General features: G+C 30.7%; 1 protein-coding gene across 2 annotated transcripts; it reads right to left on the reverse strand.

Moving 5' to 3' along the window:
- Window positions 1–17: 17 nt before the first annotated feature.
- On the reverse strand, window positions 18–23132 carry LOC111051032 (uridine-cytidine kinase). 2 transcript variants are annotated; one of them, XM_022337452.2, is made up of 7 exons: window positions 22830–23132; window positions 21437–21596; window positions 19878–19974; window positions 19137–19279; window positions 18093–18190; window positions 17617–17665; window positions 18–3096 (listed from the first exon to the last, which is right to left on the reverse strand). In XM_022337452.2, the coding sequence occupies exons 1-7, from the start codon at window positions 22935–22937 to the stop codon at window positions 2894–2896; spliced, it is 858 nt and encodes a 285-aa protein (XP_022193144.1). In that variant the 5' UTR covers window positions 22938–23132; the 3' UTR covers window positions 18–2893. The 2 variants fall into 2 exon arrangements, with proteins under 2 accessions (XP_022193144.1, XP_022193145.1); XM_022337453.2 differs by lacking the exon at window positions 18–3096 and adding an exon at window positions 4730–10436.
- Between the last annotated feature and the right edge of the window lie 352 nt (window positions 23133–23484).

Here is a 23484-nt window from a genome sequence, read left to right on the forward strand (position 1 = left end):
TCATAAAAGAAGCCTCATTCACCAAAATAAATATTTTATTTCCAAAACAAAAATACGTATTTCTTAATTTACAAACAAAAGGTAACTATGAAACCACTAATGACTTATAAGAACTTTGAAGCACCCACAGTATCTATAGAGTTATTTTTATAAAATATACCATTAAAACGATAAACATATACTGTAGGCTTTTTTAAGAGATCATTAATATTCACAACTTATAAATCAATGACTATATTAGTGGTAAATTAATGCATCATGTTTTTATATGAATGACAACAATATTGTAACATGGTTTATTTTTGTGCTACTCAAATGTTATGTTGTAATATTTTTATGATTTGTGAATGCATTTATTATTCTTCTTAAATATAACAACTGGGAAAATGTAAGGAGAGAAAACTGAGAACGCACAACTGATGTTGAAAATGAACTGCAGTAAAAATAATTGGATTATAGATACTATTCTATCCCAAATTGTAATAATCCTAACGGATCTTGATACCATTTAAGATGGATGAGTTTGGAATCCCTAGTAGTTTTACTGATCTTTTTTCACAATTTCTACTCAAACCAAACAATATAGATTCTGTTTTGCTCTCGTTCACCATAAGCTTATTTGCAGAGAACCAAAGAAAATATCACTTCATCTTATGTTTGGAATTTTAGACTAGAAACAAATCAAGTTGTGAAGTTTATGTCTGGTTTATTCTTAAAAATCAGAATATTACAGTTCTTTGAATTGAATGTATACGTACATTATACAACCCTGTATATACTGGCCATAGTGGTCACACTTCATCAATGAATGCCGCCGGTCTATCACTAAAAATATACTTGTAAATAATTTCAGAAACTTATCACTAAAGATTAGATCTAAAAAAATGTTTTCAACTGAATTGTTTCAGGAAACAATTGACATCAGTCTATTTGATTATTTGAATTATTTTAAAATAATAAAATGAAGATTATTATTGATTTTCAGATTAGCAGCAATTAATTTTAATTTTTCTTAAATCCCAGAAACACGCCATAATACCATTCGATTATTATTTCCAAATAGAACCAAACCCCTAGATTAATACCGTAACTTATCAATAATAGAGTTGATCAATTTGAATTAGGTCCAACATTGCACTAATTTCATTTTTCCAGTTTAATAGAAATATCCACTGAAGTTCGATCACTTTTAATTCAACTCTATAAAATGTTGATTAATACTCAAAGATTGAAAAACAAAAGTAGTAGATTTATAATAAATTGGGGATAATATTGAATTAATGATATAATTATATTAATTGGAAACAGACAGGCAAGGCCTTTTATATTCACGTATATTATGTAAACAACGAATTTATCCATTACTGAATGTCATAGACTTTAGATTAAAACATATATCTATATAAAAATTGATATCAGTAATCCATTACTGAATGTCAGACTCTAGAATAAAACAATAATTATTATCAATATCAACAAAATTGAACCAGATACAGATTGATTTGTGAAACTGAATTTCCAGAGAGCTTGGCATAACTTATAAATAATTAATCAATAAAAAACCTTAATCCAATAAATTTATTTCTGATTTCACTAGACTAGGAACGTCTTTTAAAATTAAAAAGGATTGAGCGTTTTACATTTTGAAATTATTCAATGTCTGATTAATTTTGGATGTGATTTTTTTATTCTGGGTAATTGAATCCAGAAACTTAGGTAATAAAAAAAGGACTTCCAATCAGAAAAACTCATTCAGTTCATCATAATACATAAGCACGTTTTTTTTTAATTGAATATTATAATCAGCCAATCGTTTCATTCTAAATTATTTAAATCACGAAAATGTGTTATTCCTGACAATAATATGGCATTCAAAGGTATTAAAGTACAATGAAACTGTTCAACACGAGTAATGTACGGATGTTATATCAATACTGATTAATAATACAAAAGGCATTTAGCAACTCTCTTGTGAAAATGTAGAATAAAATTAATTCATATAATTTTAAAATGTTTGGTAGTTGCATTAAAATGGCATACCATGAATTTAAAGGTATCAGCGTTGAGTTCCAGAGAAATTGACTATAATATTCAAGTTGAAATCATCTCCAAAAATACAGAAAACAAGTTGAATAAATTTATTTTTCTCAGAATTCCAAATATATTTTCCTTCCTGGTTGTTGAGAAATGGTTTATCCATTTAATAACCCAGGCGTTCAAATTTAACGGAATCTTTTAATTGTAATACAAAAACTATAGAGAAAAATTATATTTTGGTAAGGGTGAAATGAACTTGCCTTCCAATAAGGAGTAAGGCAATCCAAAATCATTCACTTTCTTGTATAGATTTTAATATCCCATCTATATTATAGGCTACCTATATCAGATTATATCCATTATAGGGCTTCAATGATAATATTGTAATATTACGGTATGTAATACCGTAAACTAATAATATTGTTCATAAGTTACTTTGTGTTGTGGTGTAAAATAATGCCCCTAATTTGGCTTCATGAATTTTTGAATTCCAAGTATTCTGAATTTCCAATAAGGAATCAACTTAGTCTAAAATATGACTCCACTCATTAAAACAGCAATCGAGTTCAACTTAGTAGTAATAGAGCGCTATTACCATACATAATACAGTATTCTAGTTCACTATAGTGGAACTATACATTTTAAATTATATTTATAATATTGAATACAATTCTATAAATTGTATTTATAGTATAATATTACAGTTGAACTCGGTAACATTAAAAATGATTCATACGCAAGACGACTACATTATTGTAACAACACATAGTCGCTATAGGGATACATTTAGGATTACAACAGGTACCGACCAACATTTACAATAATGATTAGAATCAATCCCGTATTGAGGTGAGGATCAATGCAAACATGTGCGCTGTTTATCACCACTTCCCGTACGATGTGCTGGCCTATGATTGGAGGATGCGGCGTTAGCTCCGCCCTCTGTTGTGGGCGAGGAAGCAGCTGATTGGGCCGAAGACAGCGTATGTGGGTTCATAACACCCCTTGCCCTATTGAACAGGAAGTCCCTGATGCGTTGCACTATCAAGTCAATGGCAACTGTAATGAGAAAAGGAAGAATAGTTTTTCAAACTGTCAAATTATTTTCAGTTGAAATGTGTTAGGTACCGTATCTCAGAAAATGTGGTATTCATCAAATATGTTTTCTCACATTTTGTTATTTAATGTTGTCATCATTTTGCTATAGTGAGGTCCACTTTATAATGGCAGTGGAGAAAGATAGGAGAACAACGTTGCCGATCCTCTGTCTTGTCAATGCCTTCTATGGAGTGTAACTGATACCGGTTTATCGACATAATATTACCGTAACTGTTCATTCTCGTCTAAAATAATCAATTATATTTTATCAAGCAAGAAATTATATTTTTCAATCATTTCAATATAGTATTTTCATAATCAAGATTAAATATTTTGTTAATTAATTATTTCTCTACATTAATAAAAGCCGATCTGGCAACAGAGCAGAGCGACAAAGAGGTAGTGCTATACGCTTTGTTGAATGATAGACAAGGATAGCAATACAATTGCTAATCAAACACTGCCATTATAACGTGGACCTTGCTATAGTTCAAGTTGCTCCACAATACAGACATTTTTTCAAAATAATAATGTATTATATGACAAACTTGATCGCAAATTATGTAGTTGTAATTGAACAAAAGGATACATCAGTCAGAACAAAATCAAATAACGTAATTTAATATGAATTTATTATTTTTAATATAAATTTATTCAGTTTATTAACAGTGAATGATTTCCACGAATTTACCCATTTTATTGATAGTTGAATTAGCATTGATTTAAAATAGCCCAGTATGAAATCTGAACACTGATTGAAAATATTTCATTCGCCAATTTTCAGATTATACAAATGTCGAGCTTTAAAGGAACGAGGTTTTCAATGGACATACACGCGTAGATAAAATTATGATGGTAGCTTACTTAGAATCCATATAAAATGCCACATACATAGAAGCATAGATTAGTATTAAAGAGCGAAGAATAATATTGTAGAATCAAATAGAAAAATCCTTTATACGTGACAGAACCAACAAACATAAAAACCAGAACGCTAATTAAAGAATAAAGATCCAGGAACACCTTGAAGAATAACATTCTACTTAGAAGCTGAAGTTAAGGGCTATGTTATGGCTGTTAAGTTGTGTTAGCTAAGTTAGAGGCTAAAGTTATCCTTTATCAGAGGGTTTATATGTTTGTTCGGTACTTAAATAATTTTGATTAATTCATATGATTTGTAATAAAATTGTGATTTATTTCAATAATAAACCGTATGAATATGCAGATTCCACCTCCTTAACACTGTACTTCCAGTGGTAGATTACCGTGGCACAACTCAAGAACATATAGCCGCACTCCCATATATTTTCTAACCCTTCGACCTCATAAACCCCAATTAAGTAAGATACACAGCATTATTGCAGCTTTGCATTTATGAATCAAGTTATTGTTTGCGTTTGGTATTTATAGATACATATAATTCATTTTCATGAGACATGTGGACTTCGGTAATGAGAAGAATGCCAGATTGGATCGAGAATCGAACCCTAGACCACTGTGTCATACAGGCGATCTGATGACTACAATTAATTGAAAAAAATTTGCGATTTTTGGTTTCGGAAGATGGGAGGTGTAGGGATTACAAAAACCATGCTTCATATTTCATCATTTTGTTTTATTGCAGAAAGAAAATGTTCAAATCTTGGAAAATTGACATAAAAGTATAAAATCTAATATTCTCATCAAACACTATCAGCTTAATATTATATTCATCGTACAGACAGGTTATTATTTATTCAAAGCTGTATGATTTTATGTGGTGCACCTTTACATAGAAAACAACGTCCATGTTACAGAATTTTATCGGATTATAAAAATTTCCAACAAAACAGCATTTACGGCAGTGGACACGCTATTGGATATGAATGTTTGGTTTTGTAAATACAAAAATATTTCTTTGGAAAAATAATCTTTGGACTGGCAAAAAATTCGCTTCAAATCCATTATATAAAGCACAACAATCTAAGCTAGCTGTACGCTAGAAGGAAATCTATACAAATTCATTATTAATAAGTGCAACATTCCACAATATTATTGATTTAATTACACAAGCTATTCAAACAACAGATATTGATTTCTATTAGAAACTTTTAATGCAATTGGAATGATGATTTTTTTCAAAGCATCATAAATTGATTATTATAATTATCAACAATAAAAATGTTATCAAAGATTCACACTCAGAAAAATCAAATTAAAATTATTCATATCTTTGGAACGATATAAGAGCAATTCATAATTATAGTATCAATAAATTTGTTTACAAAAAATAAAAATAAAATTCTTATCACAGACATAGAATAGTGGATCCAATGGCGGTATTAAATGCAGTGTAAAATGTGAATTGAGATGAATCTGAAGTATTTCGATTATAAGAATGTTTTCAATCTGAGTGATCGACAGAGATGAAATAATTATAGAATGACTTCTTTATTTGATTATTATGTTAGAACAGTCTAATAATTATAAGAGATGGACCAGTAAAATTAGGCTTGAATTTATGGTACAACCTACCCTACAAGAAATGATGGGAAGGAATGAAGTTTTGATACCAGTTGGAAATTATGAGTGTTTTTCAAATAGTAGAGAGGTAGGTAAGAATATTAAATATCAAATAAACGGTTTACATTAAGTATGATATTAATGAATTATTCCCAGAGCGGTGTGAATGTAAAAATGTAGGTTTACTTTTCAATCTAATTTACTAAAATTAATTAATTGACAGGAATTCATTTACAACAATTTCATGGGAGATGTAATTGACGAATTCTTAGTGAAAAAAGAACATAATCATCCATAAATCACAAAAATAAGCTAACGTTTTGTACCAAAATTATGAAAAGTTTACATTTATCAATTTAAAAGCTGCTGAGTTCTTGAAAGCTCAAACATTTTGATTAGTAAAAAATGTAGGCCTACCCTATGACAAAATGTATCATTAAGGAAATACAAGTAAAATTTCACTCTGTTTTCTTATTATTGTCAATAATAATGATATGCTACGTTAAATTTATCTCCTACTTTTTTATAACTCACAGAATTTGTATTTCTAGTAATGTAGAAAAACTCAATTTTAGTTTACTTGTCTAAGGAACTTGATGATTTCATGGTAAAAAACAAGGACTTTATGAATGTTTGAGTAATTGTACAGGCTACTATTTAACAATAACTACTAATGGTATAAATATTTTATTTCTGTATCGGTTATCATTTTTGTATCATGATTTGAAGAGAATGAATTGGGGTTTTAAATAATTAACTTTAAATAGTTGATTTTTTACAGAACTGGTGTAAAGTATTTTCACTCTATTTATTTTATTTTGACTCTTAATCCTGTTTACAATGGTAATTGATAATTGAATAGTCTTTGACAAGCCACAGAGTTTTAAATTGCAAAATATTAGACCACTAATCTAAATTGGCTGATCCAATAATTTGTTAACATTTCTCATGACTGTGAAATAGATAATTTTTTTGAAAAGTGAAGACACAAAAATTGCAATTCTCATTACTAATAGTAGGTAGTGAGAATGTTATATAAACTCTAAATGAAATCTCATTATAGGAAAGCTACCTTTAAATCGAAAACAAGATTCGCTTAAGACTAAGTGAATCGTACATTTAATTGACACTTAATTAAACAATAATGAGCACACTGGAAATTAGCCATATTGTATTGAAGTCAAGTGAAGAAATCAGATTTTAAAGAATATAATATCAAAGGATTTGTGGAGAACGGTTTTATAAAAATACCATTTGATCTTAGAAAAGACGAAAAATAACGCAGTCTTCAAGGTGCAGTCAGATAATATTTTTACAAAAAATCCGCCTCATGAGAATGTACAGTTTACATCTTGATTAAATAGAATCCGTATTCAATTGTTCAACTTCTCAACTCATTTGAAGATAGGACCTAGTTTTAACTCCGCTCTTAATAAAGGAAAATATAAAATTAAATTGATTTTGAAGATAACAAATGTAGTGATTTAAAAATGTAAGGTGTACGAACACTCATAAATAATAGAAGTAGAACGCACTAAAAAAGTGTAAAAGATGGGAATTGTGATGTTATTCTATCTTCTATAAGATTAATTATAGGAGGTTTTAAAGCCTTTCTCATTTCCAAATTTCAACTACACTTCCATAATATTCAGACATTAATTTTTTTGCAAGGTTCTCAAAAACATCAAGTTATTGCTCATTTATTCATATTTTACATACCTTCTAGTACCAAGTACCTACTCATTTAACTTACCTAACCACATACTACTCGAAGTAAACCTACCAAATATCTATAGGCTACGATTTTCAATTTTAGATAAAATTCAACTTCTAAGACACTCAACTACTTGGATATAATCTAAATAAAGTCTCCTATAGAGAACTTTCAATAGTATTAATATGGGTACTTCATTTCTTATTTAAAGCAATATTTAATACATTTTTGCATATTTTAGTAAAATTAATATCTAAGTACCGATAATAAGATGATATATATAAAAATATTGGTGTGAACCCTTACAATGTGATATTCTCAATCACCAAATATTCTAATTCTAATAGACTTGGGAGTAGGCTAAATATAAATAATCATTGTTGCATGGATCATCAAATGTTGAAGCTTTGTGTTTCTCCATAAACAGACAATTGAAACAATTTCCATAAAAGGGATAAATTGTTATTTGTTTTTCTTTTCAAACAAATCTTGATCAGTATTAAGCATAAAGGTTAGTAACTAAAAATGTTTTAGTTCAGTTTGCGGCCTTGAATTTACCGCAGGAAGTATTAATTTAGCTCTCAGATCTCCATTTAATATTATTGACAATGTGTTCATTTGTCACTTTAGTGCTTCATAAAAATACAATCATAATGAACCTGAGCAAATACTGAGCATGACATGTATGTTCAATTTGTAACATGTGTGTTACAATCAACAATTTGACACAGTTACATACATGAAAACTATTTGTTCCCTCTTAGCTAACAATCAATCTTAATTGTGATGAAGAATGAATGAAAAAATGATAGCCAAGTCGATATGGTTGCATTAATTTGTGCTCAACATTCAGATCTTTGCAGTGTTTGTACTTCCAAAATGTGCATGATAAAAGTATCTCAAAAATGATGAAATACATTCTATTTTCCCCATAAAAACCTTGAAACAGGCAATATTTGAAGCAATAACGGCTATTTTATTTTACGTTAGTATGTGGATAGTTGTTCATTTCTTAATTAACAGTACGGGAATACGATTAGAAGAGCTCTACGCTTCAGCACAAATATAACATTCATTAAAAAACAAAATTGAAAAACTGAAAGCATTTTACATGAATAAATTCACTGTTGAAACTTGGAATTTTCTCCATTTGAAATTGTCCTTTCATCTACAATCAAAATAAATAGTGAAACCTAAATTCATAACAAAAACTAAGCGAACTAGTCATTCAATAAAAGTAAGAACAATTTAACTGGTTAAAATATTTGTGCAAAAGCATTCTAAAAATTAACTTACACCGGAAAACCCAATCGATTTAAAACTAATCTTACTATTAATATCAAAGCTATTTCAAAAAGTTCAAGATAAAAAGACATTGTATAAAGTTGGGAATAGTCTTAAAAAATATGAAAAGAGTAGGCCTAGTAAATTAATTAAACATAAAAAGCATCAGTTTCAATAGTATAAAAGATCAATAATATTAAAAACAAAAAATAAAGCTCAAATATTCTCATAATTGTTGTAATTTTTAATCAATGAAATAAAAATTTTAGGTTCAAGTACAATTTGAATAATTTAGACAACATGGAATAGAAACAGGTCAATAATTATTTAAAGAAAAATTGCTTTCTGCCGTGAATGATAGAAGTGAATGTAACTACTATTAAAACTAATTATTTTGAATAGTGAATATAACCAAATAGTATGTAGAATATTGTGCAATAGTATAATAAAAAGATAGAAATTATGTTTCTTGAACCTTAAAAGCCCTGTAATTAAGTAAAAGATTTTCATACACAGCAGACTAATACATTTTTACATAGTACGCCACGCTAAGAACGCGTAGTGGAGTTCCTCAGATGTGCCATATCTCATATGTGCAAGTGTGAGAAATTAGATGAACATAGCCTGAAGGTACTGTTTAATTAGATTTCAAAGGTAGAAGGAAAGTTTGGGAAGGTTAAGTCTTGGCTTTTAAATTACAATAAGTTATTATTATTATTTGATTATTTAAAATAATTTTCGAAAATAAACACAAATAACGAAAAGATTAAATACTTGCACATAATATGAGTTACACCCCACCAAATATGTTGGAAGTTTCTTTCTGAGATACAAGCAATAGAGCTGGGTGTTTACACCAAAGTTATTAACAAAATGTTAATAACTTATAGAATTATGTAGAATCCTTATAGATTCTATTAGATTGAACGAAACTTCAATGTAATAAGTTCAATCTAATAGAATCTATAAGGATTAAGTTATTAACATTTTGTTATTAACTTTGGTGTAAACGCAGCTTAAGTGAAAAACAGTGTGGCAATTTGAACAGTGTGTAATCTATAATCACACAATGATTAAACCTGTGTTGCAATGCACGTAGATTAATTTGAAGTATTAGATAATTAGTTTTATCTATAGAAAAAGTTTAGATGGGTAAGAAGGCGAGTGGAATAGATAAAGGGCTCTAATAACACTAGCTAGGTTTGAGAAACTATGACTAAAACTAAAATATCATTTATCCTCAGCTTGTCTTCAATTCAAGACTCAAGTTAAAGGACAAAATTTCGATCTAACTAGACAAGGATGCTAATAACATTAGTTGATTTGAAGAAACTATAAAGTGATTTGATTTTACTACTAAGGAAATCATTATACATCCTTATCTAGTCTTCAACTCGAGACTCAAGTTAAAGGACAAAAATGTCAAAGGATAAAACTAGACGAAGATTCTAAAAGCAATAGTTAAATTTAAGAAACTGTGACTAAAACTAAAATAAGCATCCATCCTTATCGAGTTTTCAATTTGAGACTCAAGTGAAAGGACGAAAGTTACGAAGGATCTAGCAATTTTACTAGTGTTAGGGATAAGTAACACAGTTGGAAATAGTCGGCAGCGTTCGGCCCTCATCGGTAATCATCGGCAGTCATCGGCTGTGAGTTCCTGAGCCGGAACTAGTGCGCCGCCGGTGGGAGGAAGACGAAGATAGGCCCTGATTTGAGTGTGAGAGAGACGTCTTGCTGAGACTGGGAGAGGTGCCATGCAAAATGTCCCAGATGTGGTGAACTATCAAGTCTATAGCAACTGCAATTCAAAATTAACACACAAATGCACCAAATTAGTTGATTGTGTTCGCCGTTCAAAGCACATCCAAATAGATAAACGTTCACGGATTCCACTATACATTCATTTTCTATCAATCACTTATTTTGGAAACTTTTATCCAACAAAATCTGGGAGAGAGAGACAGTTTTGAGCTCTGCCAGTTATCCTCTCCCGATCATCTGTAATATAATAAAGGAAAGAATTGGCTTATACACGTACTGGATAGGAAATTCACGAATGACGCATCCTCACGTCTGAACATCTGGACTGATTAATTTGAAATTTTTCATATAGATTCTTAATTTACCAAGGATTGTGATAGGCCTGTTTTGAATTCTTCAAGATTTCAGTAGGCCTTGAAATTTTTAATTAGACCCTTGCGGAGCACGGGTTACCTGCTAGTATTGAATATTACGATTAATGACTCAGTTAATAAATGAATAAAATTTTAACTAATGATATGTGTATCTGTAAAAAGTCCAGTACACTCTTTATAGTGTCCAGTCAAGAGTCCAGTCTCTACCTCTGGTACAGTTGTTGTACTGCATTATGAACCCTAGCTATGCTTCAAAATGTCTACATCAATTACTGCCAGTTACAGCTGACTTGGTCAATGTTGATTAAATGTACACTAATAAAAGAGCTATATTGTATTTGCTTACAATGTTTCATGATTCATATTCAATGAAAAAGTCTATTGCTTATCTTTGGGTAATTTTTCGTGTTAATGATGGTTTTTCGCCTATTAATGATGTTTAGAGAAAAAGAAACACAAATTCTAAAAAGTTGTGTATTTTTCTTTTATTTTGGAATAATATTTGATTGATTGACGTATATAATTTAAGTAAATGAATGAATTTAGAGCCAGGCATGTTAATATTTGAATGCCAAGATATACATAAAATCTAAAATGAGCCATTTTTTACCAAACGTCAAAAACCGTGATAGAGATTAGAAAGTTGCATTTACTTTCTTTTATTTCAATGAATCAGAGAAATTCTACTTTGGAACTTGTCATCAACATTGGTTGGAAATGATACATTTTATTTGGCAGTGAAAGAAATGTGAACTTCTCTTGGCAGTTTGTATGTAGGCCTTCTCAAATTTTTTTGAGGATGATATTCACATGAGCTCTGGGATTGTGCGTGGATATTGAGATGATGATGAGACATGAGTAAACCTACAGATTTAGATGCTGTCTGAACCACCAGGTAACAAATATATTGAAGTATTTAGAAGAGTATTCCAATAGCTGTATATTTTTTAAAGCTCCAGTAAAAAATCAAGATCTTTGTGTTATTCAATGTTAATTTTTGTGTAAAATGCAATATTTTGGGCAGATGTGATCTATATGTGATTACAAATGTAGAAAATCTAATATTGACTTGATAGTTTAGCAAATTATTACAGTCATGGAAACTGTAAAAATAAATGTAGAGTGGAATTTGTAAACGTCTATTCTATTTTAATTACGGAACGGTTCAACAATCTGTACAACTCATTCGAATTCTAGAGACAACAACTACAGGTCCAAAGAAACTGAGAACGAATACTGGAGACATTTTTGCATGTTGCTCAATAAGCTGCTCTCAAAATCGACAAATTAAATTTTATTAATTGAATAGCCTCCAACATAACAATAGTTAGTAAATAATCAAGTAAATCTGAAAGCGGTTATTTTAGAGGTATTAAAAATATTTTATAATACATGAACCCGTCTAAAAACATAACAAATGGACATTTTCATCACAAAAACAGTACTACTAATTGTAATCGATTAGAAATTCTAAGTTGTCTGATGAATATTGATTCAAATACCTTTCAACTCATTCATTGGATACAATTGAAAAGCACAAAATCATCGATAGTAAAGGAATTATTCTTACAAATAATAGGAACGAATAGGAGATGTCTGAGTGAATTAAAGAGCATTTATTTTTATAAATCTGAATGTAGGCATTACTGATTACTCCATTTTACTAAAAGCTATGTAGAAAGAAAATGTTCCCACACCTCCAAAAGTTCATGCAAACACTACGGATTATACTAATAATACTCCAGTGAAACGAATTTTAAGAACTTATTATAATTCAACTTCAAGGAATTTACTGCTCATCTAGCGCAAATACATCTTGAATAAAATCATCAGCTTACTTCAATTGCTACACAGAGTAATAAAGAAAATACATTGTCTGGAAGACTTATAACTGCTAACCACGAAAAAATAAATATTGTCAAACTGTAATGAAAAGCCCTACGTGGATGTTTTGAGGGTAAAAATTGCCTATAAAAAATATAATGTTTTCAATAGGTATCAAATAGATCTATTATTGGTGTTTATTAAGAATACATAGACACAAAATACTTTATAAAAAGTAGGATCAAATGGAAAATTGAAACCGGGTCATGAAGAAGAGAAAACAAGTGAAAACCCGGAGTTTAGAATGGAGTGAAATCCCGAATGAAAAGTGATGTGAGTACACATTAAAGGTGTACATGAATTATGTTTGATCTATAATATTCAATAATTGATGGATTATCAAGAATTATAACATATTTAGAATGTTATGTTATACTCCACCTCCTGCTTTTATGCCCGGTTTCACCAAGCGCGGTCAAGACATTTTAACATGGTACGATTTACAAGTAGTGTACCCTGGATTTATCTAGTAACAATTTCCATAGAAATTGTATATGTTCCAGTGCACTCGTTAAAAATCGTACCTGGTTTAACCATGTCAAATCGATTGACCAAGTTTTGTGAAACCAAACATTAGATTACTATAAATTGTTAATTTAATTTAATTCAGAAGTATTTTTTTAATTTAAAAATGATTTTTGTGTGTTTTGAATTGTAAATTGAGTGTGTAATTGATGAATGCTAAGTGACACCTAACCTAGCTACATTTTGACTGTTGTATAAATTAGAATTGGAACCGTTTTGGGCTTATAAGCCTGTGGTACTTTTCTGTAAGTTGTGTAATTCTGAATGATTAAATAAATAGTGTAAAAATTAAAGTAGCATCTCAAAGTTGTGCAATAAATGATTGAGACGATCTCAGGTCGTTTTATTCGTTATCATTAATGTTCGTATCAAGCGATAAAAATATCTTAAAAATAAATAACTCAAAATTAGATGGGTTGGATGAGATAAAAATTGAGTATTAGGTATATAATATGAAATGATGATGATGATGATATTCTTTTAGTTTTATTGAAGAAAAGGAACTGATGTTAATAATACAAACCATCCTACAAATTAGGATGGTAAATAAAATATACATTTGGTAATAATTGTGAATTTTGGCAAAAAAGTTAGATTTAGGTGCAAGTGTAGGTTTGCAGTGCTTTCAAGTGCTAATCCCAATCAGGACACTTCATTGAAGGTGGATTAAAAATGATTGAGTGAATTCCACAGCCAAGATACGGTTATTTTCTGTGTAAAGGAAGATAAAAAATAAAGTGAGTATCCTTATAAGATGGGGGAGGATTATTGAAACAGTTATATGACTATCCAATTTCAAATGTTATAACTAATGTACACTACACATTTATTTTAAACTTTGATTCGCTTTAATTATTCAAGGTAAATTTACAAATAAATTTTGTAACTTATTTGAAAAACAGAGTGATTTTTCTTGTATTCTTTTCCGATACAAAATTGATAAGTAACCAATGGTAAGATAAAAAATGTGAATCATCTATAACGTGAATCTGATTAATGTGAATATTAAAAGTAAGAAGGAGGGATAAATATTATCTAAATGAGCAATAATTATTTCATTATAATTATGTTAGAGCATACATACAACTCTTACATCTACATAATCATGTTAAACTAAGAACGTAGTATTGGCGTTTGATAATCTACTAAAATTAAAATACAGAAAATATTTTTATAAAATGTTTCCAGAATTTTCAGCTTTACCCAAATGTAAACCATTATAGTTCACAAATTAGTTTACAAATAATACCATAGTAACCTTCTTTAAAAAACTTTTTAATATAAAAACAACTAGTTTAGGATTTTCAATAAATTTTCAAGTTTCAAAAATAAACTATTCAACTAACAAATCAAGTAGCCCTGAAGAAATACGTTTTTAGTTCACAAATCATTTGCAGCATGAAGAGCTATTACCATTTCAAACCACTCAAGTGTCATTGTTTGATGAGAAGAGAATTATTGTTGATAGTCTTGATACACAAATTCACTATTTCACACAACTTTTAGCAGAAGTAACGCTGACTCTAGTGTCTATATAAGCAGCTAATTACACTGTTCCACGTTTAGCATCAAAATAACGAACAATTTACTGATTGAAGATATTATCGTCGGAAGATTCTTCACTTAGATTAGTGACTCGAATCAATACCGAAGGAAACTGCTTGAAGTACGAATATGGATGATGAATACAGCAACATAGAAGGTCCATCTTGGATCCAGCGCAAATAAATACCACTGCCCACAATATAAATATCACCAGTTGATGTGAAGCTCAGAAGATTAAACTTTTGTACTTGAAAAACCAACCATTCCAAATGTGAAGCATACTTTACATTATCAGACTTGGTAGACGAACCGCCAGGTGATTTTTGTAGACGAGCATTACTGACTTCAAATTATTTATCAGACAACTAGTTTCGTAGGTCATCTTTCAATTACAAAATATAAAGTTTTGATAGACTGGCATTGTTGCCTGATCACTAAATCAATTGCAAAGATGGAACCGAGAAATGTATTCAAAGGTGCTGAGTTGGAGAATTTCAAAACGTTTTATAAAATCCTTAAAATATTTTAAAGAGTCTATATTTAAAGAGATCAATATTTTTAGAAGTTTATTGGCCGGTTTCCGAGCTCAGGATTTAGCCAAGTTCTAGACTTTAACTGGCTTTAAACTTTGGGGTCAGAAAATTGGCTTTTCGAGTCAGAGCGTTAACGTAGTCGAGGACTTGAATAGACTCTGGAGTTTAGCGATCACGTTAGACCCTGGAGTTTATAATTTCGCTTTCTGAGTGAAGGGCTTATAAGTTCAGGACTTGAATTAGGTTCTCGTCTCTTTCCGAGTCAAGGATTTATCAAAAATCGTCAAGTCCAGAACTTAAAACAGCGTGATTTTAAACCCTCGACTGGGGTAGGGTTCAAATTTAAGTTCTAGACTTAACTGAGAAAACACAATTCAGTTATTGTTTTGTAGTAGATGTCATGGAATACCTAAATTATTCAGATTAGTCCATCTAAATTCATAGTTTGCAAGTTTATTTTAGAATAAAATTGTATCAGAATTATATGTAAAAAACTAACCTTATTTTACGACTGACATAACCTAAAAATGTTCAAGAAAAATAATACAAAGTTTGCCTTGGAATATATATTCCAATCTGAATATTAATCAACGTCATATTCAACATATTAATAATAAATTATTATTCCATTCTTTTCAAAACAAATATGTTTTCAAACTCAATAGCCTAATGAAATCTTTATTCCAAAATCATTGGTTAGGATCAATGATGAATAATAGCATAATTTAAAATGAAATGTTCATTTTTTCGTCTTTCAAAAGGTTAGGTTTTGCTTTGAATAGGCCTACAAAGAAATCAAAACGTATTTTCACAAAATAATTTGGAGAGCATGCTCATTTGAATTATTCCGCTGCAATCAGCTGTTTCCGTTTTGCTATAATGCCAACAATACAACAGCAAAATATTGTCAATTTCATTCATGTTTGTTGCGTTAAAGTCCTGGACTCAAATAAGTCGAGAACTCAATAGACCCCGGAGTTTAGAAGATAAAATCGTGACTCAGAAAGTCGATTTACACCCGAGCGCTTATTTAAGTCCTGGACTCTGTAAGTCCCGAACTTATAGATCCCAAGCTCGGAAACCGGCCCTAAGAGTTTACGAACAAAATATGCAAGTGGTTTTTAGCAGTTGCTTAGAGTATTCTTAGTTTAGAAGGGACCCTCAAAGTAATTTGTTGGGTAAGCCGTCATTTTCAGCTAAATATAACTCAAAAAATTATGGAATAGAGGGACAGAAAAGACAAGAAGTTTTTAAAATGAGAACAACGCAAATTTAAAGTCGAATAGACTCCAGAAAAGGATAAAAACAAATAATAATGTAATAAGGGCGTGCATGATTAATACTAACTATGGAGGATAATAAATTAATTACAATTAAATATTGAATGTATACAAGCTTGCAGTTAATGTTTATAGGCTGCAGTTACAAGACCGCAGTTAGAGAAGCATAGCTGCAGTTTCATTGAGAAAACTGCAGTTTGAAAGGTAATCTAGGTGGTGAATGATACATTTATCAAATGGCAATACAAGCATTCAAGCAAGAATTATATTAGCGGGCCACATTTCAATAAGAGATTATTGAGCAAGGAACAAGAGTGAAAAATAATGAGCAATATCACCATATGATAACACCAAGAAATGATAAAAAAGGGAAGACACTATAAAGGAGATGAGGATTTGTTTCTAATACAAAAGTTTAAGATCTTTGAGAGGTTATTTGCGGTTAAATTTTGTAATTTATTGACTAAGTAGACAAAAATGCAATTATATAAAAGTTATCGTATCCTTTCCAGTGAAGCAAAATATTCATTGATGTAGTTATTTGAAAACTCATCACTCACAAAAGTCTTATCAACGATTTCGACGTGACAATTTTAGGGAAAATGAAGCTTTAGAAGGGTAATTGAAAACATTGATTTTTATAGGAAAAGCCTCTATTATAAGATCGCCAAAATGATGATAATAATGTAATAATAAACAGCAGGATATTTTAATTTTAATGAACGAGTGACCTATTTTTTACAGTTTATTATTCTATCTTCTAGTTATCTAAATTCCAGAAAAACAAGGACGTGAATGCATTTTATTATTCAAAATTAATTAGAGTCTTAAAAATACTTTTTATTTTAATGTCTGCAAATAATCATAGAAAAGAAGAGAAGACACGAACGGCCATTGAATTCTGACACAAACTTAAACCAATTGAGAGAATTCATAAAAGCACACCCAAACCGAAGAGAAAATGTATCAAAATTCATAACTCAAGCTATTTTACAATTAATTGGAGTCGACACTAACCTTGTTAAAAAACAACATTTTCACATTATGAAGATGAAAAAATGTGTAATTTCACTCACCGGTATTGTCAGCACCACGAGGAATTATCACATCAGCAAACTTTTTGGTCTGAAAATAAATATAGTTCTTATTTAGTTCAGAGCAATCACTCATCTCAAATCATATTGTCAAAATTCAGAATTCCAGTGAGTTTAAACCAGCCTGTTAAACGCGAATTATGAATTAAATAAATTATTTTGGGAAAGGGTTTCTGGTATGTATGCCATCCAACTGTAAGTCGAGATTTCGGATTACTAGATGAATAATTACTTTATAGATTTACTCAGATGAACCTACTTACGTACTCTCAAATTCAAAAACAATAATTAGTTCAATTTGTTCTTGGTACTCGTTGGGAGGAAATCATAATATTACTCCATTGTCCATTAAATGCAAAGCCTTACAATGCTATAAAATATCAGACCTGCAATGAATCTTATAAATCGAAAGTCAGGAGAGATTTTTCAACTATCAAATAAAGTATTAAAATACTCACAGGTAGACAGAACTCTTCGAAGTTTGGTTTGACAAAGTTCATGTACTGCTTCAATACTTGTTCCAAATCTCTTCCACGCTCATTTATGTCTCGAATCACTGTAAAAACACAAAATTTTGACAGATACTGGTTTTATTCCATTACAACAAAGTAGATAGAGGGAAAGAGAGATTGAAATTAAAGTACCAAGAAATACATAGAAAAAACACATGATTGAGTAATATACTACGGTTACAGTACACGTATATCAATTTTATTCTGGATGCAAAACGGTTCTGAATGTAACTGTGATTAGTAGTTATTCATTTGTAGTATTCTGGTCCAGGAATGCAATTTTCGGTTAAATGGAATTTGAACTGTCAATCCATCTTTCTTCCACAAACAGAATTTGGCAACGTTTCATCACAGTAGTTCGAAAACATGTATAATGTAAATTAATTCTAAATCTAATCCTCTACACGGGGCTCTCTGCCTTCACACCTAACAGTTGATTTTTATTGGTTTCAAATAAGAAGACTAAGAACTTGTCAAAAACCACGGATTATATTGAAATTTAGAAATGTCTAAGTCTTTTTATTTGAAATTAATAATTACCACAATATCAATTTCTCAACTACACAAAAAGTGAAATTATTATAGGATTTTCACTATAGGTGTGTGAAACACTGGATAAATACCCTTATTTGTTTTATCAATTAGTCAGTCATTTGATAAGTTCCAAACTATCAGCCCAGTAGAATTTTTGCAATAAATGTTTCAGATTGTTTACTGTGCAACACTTTTTGATAAGAATGTTTCGCAATTTACGAGCCTTAACACTCGATCTACTTATATTGAATACAATTCGTGTAGTGATGTTTTCCAACTTAATCAAGATTGAGTAGACATGCTTTATCAGCACTTACTCGAAAACTGGCAAGCCATCAAACGAACTCAGTTCTTCCTTGATTTCAACAAAAATGCCGGAATTCTCCAGTAATACTATATATGATTATTTTGAATTCAGAAATTCTCTAATGGATATTTTGCATATGCCATACTAACCTCGCCTGGCAAGCCTTGTATCAGAGTCCGTGTCAACAAACAGCTTCATATGAAACAGATCCCTGACCTCAGGGAAATAGAATACTAGTATTCCTTCGAATAATACTACATCGGCAGGATAGATTGTTATATACTGATCCGTCCTAGAAAAGAGAAAATGAACGTATAAATTCTAGGAATATTTATTTATTTATCTATTCATATACAAAAATATTCAACTATCAATTACTATTATTTTATTTTATTGCTTTACTTTAGGAAATTTCTAACTGCTCTCCTGAATAAACTACTTTTTTGAGTTGGAACAGTCTTCCTCCCGAGGTGCGATTGCTTTACTTTAGGAAATTTCTAATGAAATGTATAGTCACTTGAAAATAAATTGTGATTTATTAGATACTGTATTGCAATTTTGAGGATTGACAACACTTTCTAAATATTGAGCAAATTAAAAGCGGCAGGGACAACAAACATAAGATATATTTCCAAGTTTTTTATTCAGTGTTTGTTACGTTCCATTAATCATGCTTTCAAATAACTTGAATGTCAAAAAAGCAATTTCTTAAATTAAGTAATTTGAAAAAAATCAAACTAGCCTTTTGTCTAAATATAATTTTGAAATGTATGAAACGCTCCATTAATATATCACGCTTAAATGATTGAGCTTAAGGAAAGTAATACTTGATTGCAAGTTATCACAAAAATAGTAAGTTATAACACGCCTAGGCTTAGTATCAATCTGACCTTGAGTTTGTGCGATAGTCATAGACTGGTATTTGACATTTCTTCCCAGCAAGAATGTCTTGTAACGTTTGTAAAATAAGGTCTTCATTGAATGCATCTGAAAAAAATCAAGATCATAAATTTGACAGAATGTGAACCATCTCAAGTGATCAACTAGCAAGCTTTCAAATCACGATTCCAAAATATTTTTTAGTCAGAGCTAATCAACCATGATTACAAAGTTGAAAGATCTTGGAAATGGATGAAACTATTTTGTGTTGAATAATGCTATTTATAATATCATTACAGTAAGCATTGTGATACTCTACAAATTACTGGCAAAAATGAGTAATGTCACTTGTTGCATTATAAAGTGAAACCCTTTAGGATACTATAAAATTTAAGTAAAGTGAGTCATAAATATGGAGCGATAAGCTGAATTCAAGTGGCAATAAAATGTATAATGTTATGAATCATTGATTTATGAATACGTGAGTGATGAACTCTTTATAATTTCCCATCATTTTTTTAAAAAAGACTCATCGGAAGACAAATGTTGGAAGTTATTCATCAATATAAACTTTTTGGTTAGGGCTACTCTTATTTATCTAAAAACTGAAAATCCAAGTACCATTTTCAAGTTTCAAAAAAGGTGCTTAGATTTTCTATTTCCAGATCATCAATATTAATACGTATTATATAATTGCATTATATAACACTCAAGTGTTGGCTTATGAGAAATCCGTTTTATTCCATTCAGGATTTTTTTCTTAACGACTTGGTAGGCCTTGTCTGACGTGTACTATCATCTCGATAGTTGAAAATGTGAAAATTGTGAAAAGTTATCTATTTTAAACTCTTGACACAACCCATCCGGCATTGCTGGTATTGGTGAAGAGGATGGTAATTCAGGCATTCGTCACAAATTACCAATAAATTTCTTTGTATGAGTACTGCAAAATGTGTAGTTTTGTGAGAGAGTAATAATCAGAAAGTGATCTTCTAATCAATTACCAAGTCATCTTATGTTAGCAGTCTCAGAAACTACTTTATATTATTAATATTTGTTGAACAAATTAATACTGTACATTATTGTCAGTATAATTTTGGTGACTCGGTTGACCCAGAATTCAGAGCCATATTATATGATCTAGCTCTGATGACTCATCATTGATGAGATCAATGATCTCATAGCCTTCTGAGATCGTCAGATATGGTTGATATATCTGCCTTCAAGCAGCAAGCTCTCGGGTCTACTATTGGAAGGGTGGCTGCTTTAGGCCTGCTCCACAAACAGACAATTATAAATTTTAAAATTACTCTTCGTTGGTTTGGAGCCCACCTTAGAATGATTAATATCTCATCATCCATCCCTTCCATTACACTGAGCAAAAATTTAGGACTCATTTAGGTATCACCATGCCCAACCAAAATTATGTCGGTGAATATTTTTCCAAGCTAATTATGTCGGCGAATATTTTTTCTACCCCAAAACCCAAGCTACATACTACCCTCGTCGCTGATATAAACGTTTTTAAGATTAAAAAATGGTTTGAGACCGTAGTTACAGTTTAGTTTACCTGGATGGTCAAAGTTATACTGTCCTTTGGCCGCTTTCAGCTTGTTTTCTGGCGTCAATTCTCGATAAAAACTGTCTTGGCTGATGCAGACCACCTGTCGCTCTGTGTGGTCAACATCCACCTGTCCTAATTTCTCCATTATCCTTTTACAAACCGTCGACTGAAACAATTACAAACTCTATTTGTAAAACATTTTAATATTAAATTGGCATAGGTAATTTCTGTTTCCTATGAGCTATGACACATAGTTTTCTGGAATGTGTGAAATGTCCTTATATTTGTGAATGATGAGATGCATATAATGTAACTTATGTTTAAGAATTAGTATACTTTTGTTCTAAAAATATGAACATGCTAGGGTTTATTTAAGCTTGCCATTGTTTGTATAACGTGTTTCATTTCAAACTTTGCTGGTATATTCATTAATTATTATAATAGGATGGAGCTCATATAGGCTAAGGCTTAGTAGATTCAATTTTCAGTTGCTAGAAGAATCAACACAAAAATTATACATAAAAGTGGTACTACTACCGTACAAGAAATCTTCAATCTTCATTTGTAGGACCATTAACCAGCCAGATGAGCTGGGTAGGTCATCGCGTCAATATACAATTTCACACAAAAGTTTTTGACAACACTGTCACGTCAAAAAATAAAACATAATGGCATAGATGGCTAAACACGGTGATGGCCACTAAATGTCAACTATAGACTCCTGAAAAAAATCACTCAAGGAGTAGTATGGTCTGGCACGCAGCCAGGACTTGAGTCTCCTCTTAAACTCACTGTCACTCAAATGACGCACAAATGGAGGTAGCATATTAAACATTTTAATAGCGATATTGGGATAACAGTTCTGAGCCTTACTTAGCCTACATCGAGGAACATTGACTTCGAGAGCATTTCGAAGTGACTAGGCACTCTGCAACCCCCTCAAATTCACTGTCAGATTGGTATTCCTAATACCAACCGGGGAAGCAAAGATGAACTGGCTAAAAACTGTGAGAATATTAGTATTTATCGACTTAAAGCCCCTTGCTGCAAAATAGCGTTTGCAAAAACTATAGATAATATGGGAACTATGTTGTAGAGGCAAAAAATGCAGGGAAGAAATGCCATAACCTTGACTAATTCCCCTTTAATAATACGGTAGGCCTATTGCAAGGAATGAGTTATAATCCTGATATTAATGCCTGATGATCAAAAACTATTGCTCCCTCAAAGAAATTGATATTTGAATTTAGGCGAACAGGCATGATATATTATAAATATATTGGAATATTACAGTGCTGCGTAGAAATGGATTGAAGTGTAGAATATAAGTTAGGTGTGAGGCACTTATACAAGTATGGATATTGAAAAATAAATCTGATAGTAATATACGATATCTTACTTTGCCACTTGCTGTTCCTCCAGCAACACCAATGAGGAACGGTGTTTTCCCTTCACTTGTCCTCATCTTACCGTTTACAGTACCATTGCACAAATTTTCAGCAGCCATTGTCAATTCTTAAGAATTATATTACCAAACTAAATATTGGTAGACGAATGCTATGTGGTATACTTATCAAATGAATTGGTAAACTAATTTATCAAACTAATACTACTTTTAGCAGAAAAGCCTGCTAGAAATACAATACAAAAACGGCTTGCATGTTCACAAAAAAATGCAACCTGCTGACTGCTGTCTGCTATAAAAGTTTCCTGGTAAATCCGCCATAAGCGCTGCTATAGGAGAGTACCAACCATTAGATAAAATTCTCAAAAAATGGAACTAATTGTCAAATCTCTTGACAAAAATAGAAAAATCTTTTTGATTACTCAAATTCATTTAAAATCTTTTCATTCTACTTATTCCAATTTCCTCTTTGCAAAGGCGCGAGGTTCAAAATAGAAACTTATCATCAATAATGTGATAAAACTCAAAATCATGAGACTGATCAACAATATCCACACAAATATTCCAATATCAAACACTTATATTGAAGAATTGAGTCAATAAGAATTCAATTATCAACTCAAAAGTTATATTACATGTAGTTTTATTA

The sequence above is a fragment of the Nilaparvata lugens genome, chromosome 7 (assembly GCF_014356525.2).
Source record: "Nilaparvata lugens isolate BPH chromosome 7, ASM1435652v1, whole genome shotgun sequence".
Taxonomy (NCBI): domain Eukaryota; kingdom Metazoa; phylum Arthropoda; class Insecta; order Hemiptera; family Delphacidae; genus Nilaparvata; species Nilaparvata lugens.